At 40.5% G+C, this 12,020-nt stretch overlaps 1 protein-coding gene across 2 annotated transcripts in view; it reads left to right on the top strand.

Moving 5' to 3' along the window:
* The window catches only part of LOC118225422 (vacuolar protein sorting-associated protein 8 homolog), a 29,221-nt gene that overhangs the window by 16,192 nt on the left and 1,009 nt on the right, over positions 1-12,020 (top strand). For both annotated transcript variants that reach the window (XM_035413781.1, XM_035413779.1), the window contains 16 exons: positions 1,186-1,242; positions 2,813-2,895; positions 3,075-3,159; positions 3,487-3,585; positions 4,267-4,359; positions 4,470-4,516; positions 4,830-4,977; positions 5,713-5,802; positions 6,218-6,275; positions 7,668-7,774; positions 8,133-8,214; positions 8,473-8,555; positions 9,125-9,205; positions 10,117-10,286; positions 10,758-10,905; positions 11,807-11,878. In XM_035413781.1, coding sequence (XP_035269672.1) covers positions 1,186-1,242; positions 2,813-2,895; positions 3,075-3,159; positions 3,487-3,585; positions 4,267-4,359; positions 4,470-4,516; positions 4,830-4,977; positions 5,713-5,802; positions 6,218-6,275; positions 7,668-7,774; positions 8,133-8,214; positions 8,473-8,555; positions 9,125-9,205; positions 10,117-10,286; positions 10,758-10,905; positions 11,807-11,878 — 1,503 coding nt within the window. The remainder of the gene's footprint in view (positions 1-1,185; positions 1,243-2,812; positions 2,896-3,074; positions 3,160-3,486; positions 3,586-4,266; positions 4,360-4,469; positions 4,517-4,829; positions 4,978-5,712; positions 5,803-6,217; positions 6,276-7,667; positions 7,775-8,132; positions 8,215-8,472; positions 8,556-9,124; positions 9,206-10,116; positions 10,287-10,757; positions 10,906-11,806; positions 11,879-12,020) is intronic.

Here is a 12,020-nt window from a genome sequence, read left to right as displayed (position 1 = left end):
TGAGGATATGGTTCTTTCACCCAGTGTGGCTGATGACGTGGCCTTTTTCTAGATGCTGCAGTTCTGCAGGACCTAAATGTACAGCAGCTGCAACCATAGGCTTTAACCTTAGGGTTGATACTCTGCTGGACCAACTTGTCTTGCATAGTCAAATATCAAGTCTTACAAGCATAAAGTCTAGCAGTTAATTCATATGAAAATAATTTGGGGTGAAATGTCTTCTCTACCCACAAACCTATGGCTGTAACTCTAATATTGAAAGAGGTTACCGCCAGTTTTGAATCTGCAAGGACCATATTAATGCAGGATTCATGCATTTTTCATGCAAAACAGAATGTGTGCTGCATTTTGAAAATGTGTGGGTGCTGATCTATTCCTGTTTTGAGTTTAGACATATCTTGTGTTGATTTACAAGCCTGTGTAGATTTGTAACATTTTGAGTGTATAGCCCACAGGAAGACAGATTGATTGATGTGGTACATATGACCTTATTTTAAACACAAAACACAATGTGGTGCATCTGTCCAGGGACAGTGTTCATTGATGAGCTCATTTCAAGTTGTACGCTTTTCAGTTTATTCTAGTTTTTTAGGGTCTTATTATGTGTGTGTGCGCGCGCGTTCTTGACCTCGAAGAGAACCAATTCTATTTATGTTCTCAGCTTGCAAAAGTTCAGAAATGGAAACAATTCAGTAATATAGCAATCCCTGCATTTATAATAATGTGAATGATTATAAGGGCAATAATGTCAGTATTGTCAGTTTATTTTAAACGCAGGTGAAATTGGCCAAAACACAGAAATGTTCATGCCATTTTTCAAGTGCAGATTGTTAGGAGCTAATCTATCGCCTATCAGTGTCTTGTTCAGTTTCAGTTGCCAATCATGTGTCTACATTTGGTCTTGAAATTTCAAGTATTTTAAGATTTGCTTTGAGGGTTAAAAATTGCTTTATGTCCTAATCAGATATTTTTAATCAAAATAACAAAAGTCCAGTAATCCTAGTGCACCCATTGTATAATGTTAGATGTTTACCTGTCACATGAAAGGGTCATGTTTCTTGCAGTTCATAATACAGAGCTTGTTTTTGTAGCGCTTCATTGTAGCTTAAGCTTTCACTTAATGTGTTGAGAAATTTACTTGATGTCACAATTTTCTGAACGCTGGATATCTCTATTTTCATCCAGGCTCTTGATTTTTTGTGCAATCCCGATGACACAACCCAGCATGCAGAGAGACAGCAGGTATGTTCAGTAGCTTGTGGTATATTCTTATGTCAGCCAATGTTAGTTTAAGCAAAATGACTCTCAAATGCATGCAGCTGCTATTTAGTATGTCAGTCAGACTAGTAAATAATGAGGTTTAGAGATGTATCCGAATCCGAATACTGTATTCGGGAAAGCAGGAATAATGCGATGGAAACAGATATTTCTTCTACCCGAAGTTGCTTGTTATTATTCCGATTCGGAAAAAAAAAAAAAGTAAGCTCCATGTCGAGTTCTCATAGCCTCTATCTAACGTTACACATGGAGGGGGGGGCGGGGTAGGAGAGAGAGAGGAGGCGGCACCAGTTACACTCACAAACAAACTTTGACTGCGCTGCAGAATGTTTAATAAATAAGTTCTGTGCGTCAGCCATTATGTTTCTTCAAATAGATTCATATCATTGTGGATGGCCACTAGATAAAAATGCCCATTCTGTTTGCAACATAGGACTTTGATTTCACTAGCTAGTTGTTTCATTAACTACACATTATTGAAAAGTGATCGCTATATTCGTTAGTCGCCCCCACCGCGTCAGCCAGTTCATAAAACTTAGTTTAGTTAAATATAAAAAAGAGAGAGAGATGAAAAGTACAGTAAGAGGATGTAGAAATATATTTCATAATTAATTATATGGCAATATTAAATCAATTTGATGCTCTGAAGGCACCACAATTGCACTGCCAATGTATATTAGGTTAGAAAATACAACATTTGCCTGATTTAACGTGACTTCCAGTATAAACCACGCCCACTTCATGTCTTCTATCCGAATACAGATACAGATACAGGTTGAACAGATACAGATAATTACGTCTGAACAGATAATTCATGTCTCCTATCCGAATACAGATACAGATACTTTTGTTGGTTGAACAGATACAGATAATGACGTCTTTGCACACCCCTAATGAGGTTATATTTGGTGCAGTTTCAGTATGGTGGTGGACCGAGTCTGTTGCACTGTCACATGGGAAGGGGAAGTAGATGTTCTGTACTTAACCACAGGTTTCAGGACTACAGTGATGAAGGCTCCTGAAAATGTTCTCATGAAGTAGAGATCAAGATCTGTAGTGCTGCAATTATTCCAACATGTTCCTCATTTGCCAGTGCTGCTTAGAGCATTTAAAAACAATTTGAACTTCGGCTGCACAATATATTTTAGTCTACTTGTTCAAATGCATTAAGTGGTTTAAAAAGCTTGCAAGCCTTTGACGTTGTCAACTTGCATGTTTCTCTGAGAATGAAAAATAGTTCTAGGTACTTTTATTGCACAATGTATATTTGTGCAGGATCTTTTAAATATTTTTGAGGTTCCCCAAAATAATTTAAATCCTATTTGAAAATGAAACCCAGGAAAATCAGCACTTTTAAATGCAAAATATAGTTAAATCATTCAGATGCTCTAAACTTACAATTATTTAGACTGGAAATCTAGGTTAGTTGACTCCATAGCAACATGGCACCACTACAATATATTTTTGTATATGAAGTCAAACCGTGGCCTGCTTATGTGGGCCATATTGGTATGATATTGTGGTTGCTTCATAGGCATTGTTGGAGCTGTTGCAGGCTGGTGGGGCTGCATACTTTGAGGAGAATAAGCTTCTCTCTATGGCTGAGGCTGTGCATTTGTAAGTATTCAAATTGTCCAAGAGAACACATTTTGAGTGCTGTGGTGTCCTAGTATTTTTTTTTTTTGCGAATGCCTTTAGGAGCACATCTTATTTTGTTAGCCAAGAAGTTGCACAAAAGCACCTTGAATTGTTTAAGAACAACTTCCGATGTGCATCTGCTTTCTTATCTCCCCTAGCTATCAGGTGTGTGAGTTTGTGTATGAGCAGAAACGTTTATATCACAGAATTGTGACCTGCTACTTGAAGGATCCTGCAAGAAAGGTATGGCAAAGTGCAGAATGTTGTCAAAATATCTTTAAATGCAAATATTTTTGTGGGGCTGCAAAACCAGTAATGTTCAAAGCGGTGTTTTATTTTTGTGTACTGATATAATAATTTACAATGAGAGGAAAATGATACAGTTTAGATGTATGAAATATTTTGTCTTGATTTCGCTGCTGAGATACTGGATCCTGGAGATACTATTGTATGGCACGAGCATCATCTTTGAAGAAAGCACAATACTTTTTCCAGAGATGTGGATTAGCAGAGGAATTTCCATTGGAATGTTTTAGGCCTCAGTATTTTGTTGTACCTCTCTGTCACCAGGATCAAGCTCTTCAGTATTTTCAAGATGTCATCTCCTCTGCTGAACTCACTGAGGACGAGATGGTCTTGTTCCAAAATGAAGTCTTCTGTAACCTTCAGGTAACTGAGCATCATACAAAACACTATAAAGTTAGCAAGAACTCAATTTTAAGAGAACCCATATTTAGAAAAATGGGCAGCAAGATTCTTTAGGAAAAAATATCAGTATCATTCAAATGAGGATTTTTCTTTTGTGCAGCCTAAAAACTTTATTTGACTGTAAAACTCTCAGATCCAACTATTTCCATTGTTAGGGGTAAACACTGCTTTGGTTACAGTCATAGACCAGAAATATACTATGACATTACAATTTGTATAATCTAGTCTTATTATTTCTTACTTAAGATGTATTTGCTGAAAAGGACTTTGAATCTGACATTTGACAGATCTGCAGCGTCTTCATCATCATCATCATCATCTTCTTTCGGCTGTTCCCGTTAGGGGTCGCCACAGCGGATCAGATCCGCATATTTGATTTGGCATATGTTTTTATACCGGATGCCCTTCCTGACGTAACCCTCGCCATTTATCTGGGCTTGGGACCGGCACTAGGAATGCACTGGCTTGGGCATCCCCAGTGGCTGGGTTCGGAAGCGCTTTCATGTTGCTCAGTTAAAAAAAAACTGTCTGTCTCAGGTCATTGGCCATGTGTGGCTGCGTTTACAGCACCCCGCTGTTTCCAAAACAACTAATACAGCTGTGCATTTCTGTAACCACATAGTCTATATTGGTGTGTTACAGGAACTCCTGGCACTCAGTGCACGCCAGACAGCCACTCTCATTCTTCGTCATTTCCAGGACAGCATCCCACTCGTCATGGAAACCCTTCAACAGGTGTGTGTAATTTTCCTTCCCTCGTACCCCCTGCAAAAGTTCACGCAGTTTAATTTTATGAAATAACGAGCCCTATATTTGTGTTAAATCGGCTTTCTGTGTTTTCCCAGGATGCCAAACTGCTTTTTGAATTTCTTCACGGAGTGTTCAATCCCAAGTAAGTAATTAATTTATCAAAAGAATTGCCCTTTACTGCTACAAAAATGTCAGCCAGCAGTAATATTGTTGGTACGTCTATAGTCAGTCAAGACTGTAGCACTACATCCCTGATACTACCAGCACATCTGCTGAACTTCTGCTACTACCATTACAAGACTATTATTATCTTGCTTAGCAGGTTATCACGTATGATCTGTCCTTTGCCTCAGTTAAGTTCTGAAGCCTTGCTCTCAGAGGCCACTTCCTGATTTCCGGCGTATTCTTCAAGCGTAAATCCTATAGTCACTGATGGCACTTTGCACTGTGTTCAGAGTGGAGCCCTGGCCTTTCAAAGATGCTAGCCTCCTCGGGCACGACTGTCACGAGCGCTACTTGGACCTGCTGTGTCAGAGACACCCGTCCTGGGCACTGGAGTTCCTCAAGCTGTCAGACATGTACCGGCCCGAAGAAGCAGTGGAGGTACAGGACCACTCCATAGTTCAACCTTCTGGGCCTTTTAGGAGATATGCTTGGTCACGTTTTTACACGCTAGTTTATACACTCTGGGACGCACATGGTCATTACATTTTCACACTCAAATTGCAGAAGGGTTGTGTCTGCACGCCTGATATTTGTATTAAGGGTGTTAAAGATAAAATGGAGTATAATAATTTGAAGAGATGCTCTCACACACCATCTCTTGCCAAATTTCAGATTTTGGCAAGAAACAGTGTCCAGCTCTTTGTATTTCTTTTACTTTACACGCACAGAAAACATTTGTGATACTGTTCACACATTAATGGATATTTATGAGAATCTTGTATATGACTATAAATTTCTATATTGATACTATATTAACATCTATTTATATGTTGCATTTAGAAATTAAGGGTGAAAGAGATGGGATACATTTTTTATTATCCAGTTTTTAATTCCATAATTTGGCATCTGCTGTGTCTGAGAGTCACTAGCCGGTATGTGTAACGTGCAGCCTTTTAACATGGATCCGTTTGTGAGTTGCATAATCTTAAGCCAAAATTGGAAAAAACCAAACACTAATTTTCATAGTTTTAGTCATTTATCTTTCATTATTAAGAAACCCTTTTGAACATATTTCCGTGTGACCTTTTGAACTGTCAAATTTAAACATAAGCTGATGTTTTCCATAAAGTTTCCCTTACCCAAGGGTATTTGTTGTTTCTTGTGTTTCTGCAGATAACACAAAGACACCAGGTGAATGATGCCCTGGCATACCTCCTGGAGAGCCAGGGAAACACACAGGGGGCGTTCTCTGTTCATATGGAGGTGGGTGGGCAAGGTCAAGCAATGGTCAAAAAAGAGGGCGGGGAAATGCATTTCAACATGTCTAGATAAAATTCCATGATGTATCATGGTCCCAAAGTAAAGATAGCTGTTCCTAGAATTTAGCTTCAATTTTTTTTTAGCTGTGAACGAATGAATGAAATGTCCTTATCTTACGCAATTTATTGGAATATTTTCCTGTCATTTGTGAGACCCTGTTCTATAAGCCAGAACTGAGTTAGATTAAACTGTTTGAAATTAATAACACAGTCAAATTGTATTTGATTCATACATTTGAGGACTTGTGCCTATTGCTCCATCTGAAGTCTTTGATGAAACTGAAAATGCGTTTTGTCTAGCACGCTATAACCGGCATGTATGGTTTCACTGAGTCACAGTGCTCTTCATTTGTCCGCAGAACCTCAAACGGAGTATGCAGAGTTCAGTGTCTCCCGCCAGCTTAGAGGAGCCTGGAGGTTTGTTACTTCCACCCACAGTACCTATTTTTGTTCTGAACTCCACCACTTAATGAAGCCCAGCCCAAATGTTTCACTACCTTTTATTTGGTTCACATGCTTCAGATCACTGCTATTTGCTAGTGCTTAGAGTCCAGGGCTCATGGAAGGATGTGGATATTAAACTCTGAACTGAGCGGAACTGTTCTACAAATAGACTGCATGACTGATCCAACAGCACATGCAATAAGGGAAATGTTAACAAACAGTGAAGTCCATGTTCATGGCCATAGCACGTTCATTTGTCCTTTGTATATAGTTATTAGGGGGGGAAGCTTTATTCTGAAAAGCACTTAAGAGGGTGTTCCAGATAAGATCAGCTGGATAAATTGGACTTTAAGCTTACAAAAGTTTGTCTTGCATCTTGATGATAAAACTAAGAGAGGACTGTAGTTTGTCTGCTGTAATTTCTTTTGCCTCCAAACCACTTATATTTATATTTAGCAGGGAGGCCCTGAAGCATGTATCCTTTCATTATTTGGTCTTGGTCATCAGTAGACAATGCTTAAGGCAGTCTTATTTCATTAACAATCTTAGACCATATGACCAAAAGTATCCAGACACCCCTTGGTTTGGTGTGTTTTTTGTGGTTTGGGCTAGGCCCCTTAGTTCTAGTGAAGGCAAATCTTAATGCTACAGCATACAATGACATTCTAGACGATTCTTTGCTTCCCCAAGAGTTTTGGGAAGGCTCTTTCCTGTTTCAACATGACAAGGCCCTCAGGCACACAGCGAGGGCATTGTTCAATCATTGCCCTCGCTGTGTGCTCTTCTGATTGAATGGAAATCCCTGCAGCAAGTCTCTGTAGCAAGGCTCCAACATCTATTATAAAGCCTCCTAGAAGAGTGGAGCTTGTTCTAGCAGCAAAGGGTAGACCAACTCCATTAATTTTAATGCCCCTAATTTTGGTTGAGATGTTGGTTGTCAGGTGTCCACATACTTTTGCCTATGTTGTTTGTTACCCCATAGTTTTTGGAACCCAGTCAAGTCTAGAGATCTCAAGGCATTCTTGTTTAACCATCTGGTAGCAGTACTTGCTGTCTAGGTCCATCTCAGCTCAGACATTGGTCAGATTCTCAGTGTGCAATGCAGGGAAGTGTGACATCATCTGATGCATGCCTCCTTTTTTATTCAATAGCTTCAATAGCCTCTCTGTGTCTCCACCTGTTTGAATCACCACCTGCACCTTAGATCTGCTCCCACTAAGGTGATGAGATGGGCTTGAAAGTATTGGTTATTTCCTGAGGTTTTAGTGGGTTTATCGCTCTGAAATGCACTGCTTTTGCCAGGCTTACAGTGGAGATGGATAAGCCTGGTATGTTAGGCTAGTTACTATATGACACTCTCTACAGGGGTACGGGAGGGCTCTGAACACCTTCAGACCGTCCGCTCACTACTCTGGGACCTCGTCGCCTTCTGTCAGCGAGCATCAGTCACTCTGGACTCCAAGCAGAGAGAAGTAAGATGTCACTGTATGCAAATGATGTATCTACGTTAGGCTTTTAGTAGTAGTGTGGGTTAATGGCTTGAATACTATGAGCTTTGCCTCAGCAGAGCCTTATAATCATATGGCATTCAAAATGTAACCGATATTGCTTTTCCCCGATAAAGCTATACAAGTTAACGTGTTCTGCAAGCTGAAATAATGGTTTATTATTTCAGCAAAATCATTTATTTTATCTTAAGCATATTGACTGTATTTAAATGAGATGCATTCCAGTTTACTCAGTATCCTTAGGGTGCTGTCACCAGTGTGCTTGTGCAACGCTTCGTTGGCCTTGTTATTGTGTCATTTTTGTAGCAACTTTTTTTTTCAGGACTTGTGGTTTCCTCTTCTCGATTTCTTGATGTCCCCATCAGAGCAAGTACAGGGATCCCTTTCACCTGAAATGGAGAGGGGTGAGGCTGAGACATTCACAGCAGAAGCGATGAATAGCCAGATCAGTCTGACACAGGCTCAAAATTTATGAGAAATTGATGAAAATCAAATGGCTGCACTTTTATAGACTGGCATTGTAGACTTTGGTCCGGATTTAACCTTAACTTAACTAAAATGCTTAACGCTTCAATCAATTGCGGGTTACAGTCAAGGACAAATTGTGTTTGAATATAGACCAATAGACCCTGCTTTTACTTGTTCTACTTCCTCCCTCAAAGGTATCAAAGACCTCACCAAGGAGGTGCTGGATGGGATGACCGCTTACATCCCTTTGATGGCTATTCTCCAGCGGCTTATGCAGGTACAGCTCGTACCCCGATGGCCTTGGGAGAATGCACCACTCTCCAGGCTTAGAACCAGGCTCCTCCCACATATTAAAGTTTGCTAGACACAGTCTTGCATTCTTTTGCGAGTTCCCCAGAATGTGGTAGTTGTAGTATTTATAAAGTGTCTGGTGCCTCTGTGTGTTGTTACCCTACGCCCTGCTCTTTCACTGCCATTTTTAGTTCCTGTTTAATCTGAGACTGTTGCAAGCTGAAAACAGTTCTGTTTGTTGACCTGACATACTACCCTATTGAAGCCACAAGGTACAGTGTAGACATTGCCATTTCAGTGCACTTGGCTTCTTTGTCCATTGAGCACGGTCACCTGCTTTAACGGAGTGTCATTTAGCCTAATTGATTCAGTGAGGCACTAAAGAGCATACTAATTAGAAGTGTCCATGGCATGACTGTGGTTGCTTGTCTTTTGTCTTCTCATTCCTGGCATTCGTGCAGGGCTCTACAGTGCTCCTATTTTAGGGGAATTTACTTCTGAAAATTGATATGTGTTGGGTAGAGCATGAGACACTCTTTTCTTTTCCTTTCACAGGACCCTGTTTACAGTGTTGGGAAATATGGAGAAATTAAAAACCTCATCTTTGGGATACTTGATGCCTACATCTATGAAAAAGTCAGTGGATTTTACTTTGTTCATTAACACTATATCTAGGGCCACCAGTTTGTTTTTGTTTTTTTCGCAAGAAGTCGATAGCCTGTCTGTCACATGTCAAACAATTATCCCGATCGCATCACCCCAACCTAATCATCTAGCCGTATAAGTAACTGCCACTGATTAAGCACAGGTGATGATTGACAGCAGTGTTTACAAGCCAAATTTTCACTAAATTCAGTCTTATTATTTATGACTGAAAACTTATACTTGAATTTATATATATGAATGAAAATTCATACTTCTAAATCTAAACTGTGATTAGATTTGTAGGCAGATCATTCATGGTCAGATGGTTAACAGCATTTTTTTGGCTGATTGACCAAATGTGTCTATATGAAGAGATTTTTCTTTTTATTGTTTTCCTTTTGAGTAAGATTTGGATGCATTTCTTCAACTATCAGGCCTTGAATTTAGTAATTTTTAAGGACAGAGCTAGCCTCTTGATCACTTTCTTGTTCTGCTGTTAAAGGCTATCTTGATCTTTGTTTGCATCCCCCTCCTGTCCAGGGGGGTATGCAAACAATCTTCATCATAATCTTTCAAAGCCAATCAAACACCACTAATATGTTGCATTGGGTTTCCCAACTTTCTGGAGATCCATGGGAACTCATTTATGATCTAGTAGAGGTTTATACGGACTGCTATATCAATTTTCACTGTCTTCATTTCTGTGGTAAGCATACAACCTCTGCTTAGTGCTCAAATATTTTCTTGCAACTGACACATTTGTGGGTTTCCCCCAGGAAATACCTAGTGGAGGGGGAAGTTTAAGCAACGGTGGTGTGAAGCTGCAAGCTGTGGTCTGCACAATGTATAGCCTTCAGCAGTCTGGCACGTAAACGAGATGTCTCTGCTTTGTGTCTGGCCAGACCCTGCTGGAAGCTACCAGCAACCTGCTGAGCCAGGACCTCCACTGGTCCCTTTGCAGCCTGAGGTCGGCCGTGACCCGCGGCCTGGCCCCTGTCCAAAAGCGCTGCGGGGTCTGCGCCCAGCAGTACGCCCGGCCCGCCGGCCGTGGGGACAGGGTGGTCCTGTTCAGGTGAGCCAAAACCCTCCCCGGCCGAATTTCTTGTGGTCAAGTTTCCTCAGGACAGGTTAACCACTGTCTGTCACTGTATCTGTCTTTTTCTGAATGACCCTGTAAGGTGGGCAGGCTAATTTAAGTATCAAGTATGTGCTGAGAAGTATTGCACAGTTTTCCATCCTTGTGTTTCCTGCGAATTGTTTGTTACAGTATATCGTTTACCTCTGATAATGCACCAAATGCATTTAACATTATTAGAAGTCACAGTTTAACACATTCTGATATCACAGATGCAAGTACTCTTATCAGCTGAAAACATTAACATCTCATTTCTTAGCTGTGAAAAGGCTTTGGGTGTTTCAGTAACTCTGCCATCACATCGGGGCTGAGCTTTCAGCTCAGAACGAACCGAACTGGAGGCGGACTGGCAGACCTGTGCCCTGCCCAGCCTGATGTCGAGTCTGTGTGTTTTCTGTGCCCTGGTAGCTGTGGGCACATTTACCACCACGCCTGCCTGCGGGACAGTCTGAGCCAGCAGGAGGGCCAGGCGGAGGAGTGGGCCTGCTTCAAGTGCCACGCCCCCAACAAGAAGTGGATCCCGATCACCCCCAAACGAGCCACCCGAGACCCTCAGGTACCGCCCAACCACACAGATCTATGCCACAACATCAAGTGCACTGACAAATGCCCTCATTGATTTTGTTGGCAGGGGTTTATTTTAGTGCTGTTGGTGTACTACGTGTTGTTAATGGTTAAAGGTGTGGTATATAAGTTTGTTTTTAAAACACTTCTGTTTGTATTCTGTAAAATTTCAACTCAACTCAGTTGTTTTTGCCAATGATAGCACAGCCCATAGCTGTAGATAAAAACTATAGCTATGTTTCATTCCATTGTTTCCGTTAATTATGATGATGTTACGTGTTTTCTTCCTGTGAATGAGACATACTGTAGAGGAGTGCAGCGCATCATGTTTTAAAACTCCGGTAGTCAGGCAGCGTATCTGCAAAATCTAGCTCTCACTTCCTCGTTTCTCCAAACTTACATACTATACCTTTAACGGTGCGGGCATTACTGGTGTGTGCATCTGTCTGTCTGTGTGCATGCATGCATGTTTATCTACTCAATTAGATTAAAATGGACTGAATTTTTTTTTGAACTTCATCTGGTTCAGCTACCTGCTCATTCTGGTCATTTGTTCTCTCCTGTAGCTCAGCGATTCAAGATGTGTTAGAGTCTCACAGCACAAAATCAATCACAAGATTAGCCACTGCTTACAGCCCTGTTACATTAAGTTAAAAAAACGTTATATTAGTTAAATATTAAGAATGAATGAAACACTGGTTAATGGCATTATCTTGGGGACCTAACAAGACTTTGCATTTTAAAATACGTATATTGCACAAGAAAAAAATAAACCATGGCTCTCTTTTTTCAATAGTCAATACAATTTCACTGTGCTATTTGCTTTAGTTGGGTTATAGCCCCAAATCATGTCTTGAAAGACCATTAAACTTGTGTGAATTTTCTTTTCACAGTGCTTGGAATTAGATCCCAGTCAAATTGCTGCATCAGACTGTTTGAGAAGAGTTTTCAAGAATCAGTCAAGGGTGAATTTGTTCATTCTTCCTTTCTACATTTTCCAATTCAGTTGTCAGCAGTTCCATGTCTGTGTTTGCTGTGCCTCTCCTATATTTGCGCATAGTTCAAAAGTGAAAGTTCCTTCAAACATCGGTCATTTTTTTCCAATTG

The sequence above is a fragment of the Anguilla anguilla genome, chromosome 4, assembly GCF_013347855.1.
Source record: "Anguilla anguilla isolate fAngAng1 chromosome 4, fAngAng1.pri, whole genome shotgun sequence".
Lineage (NCBI taxonomy): Eukaryota > Metazoa > Chordata > Actinopteri > Anguilliformes > Anguillidae > Anguilla > Anguilla anguilla.
This window is presented reverse-complemented; position numbering and strand designations above follow the sequence as displayed.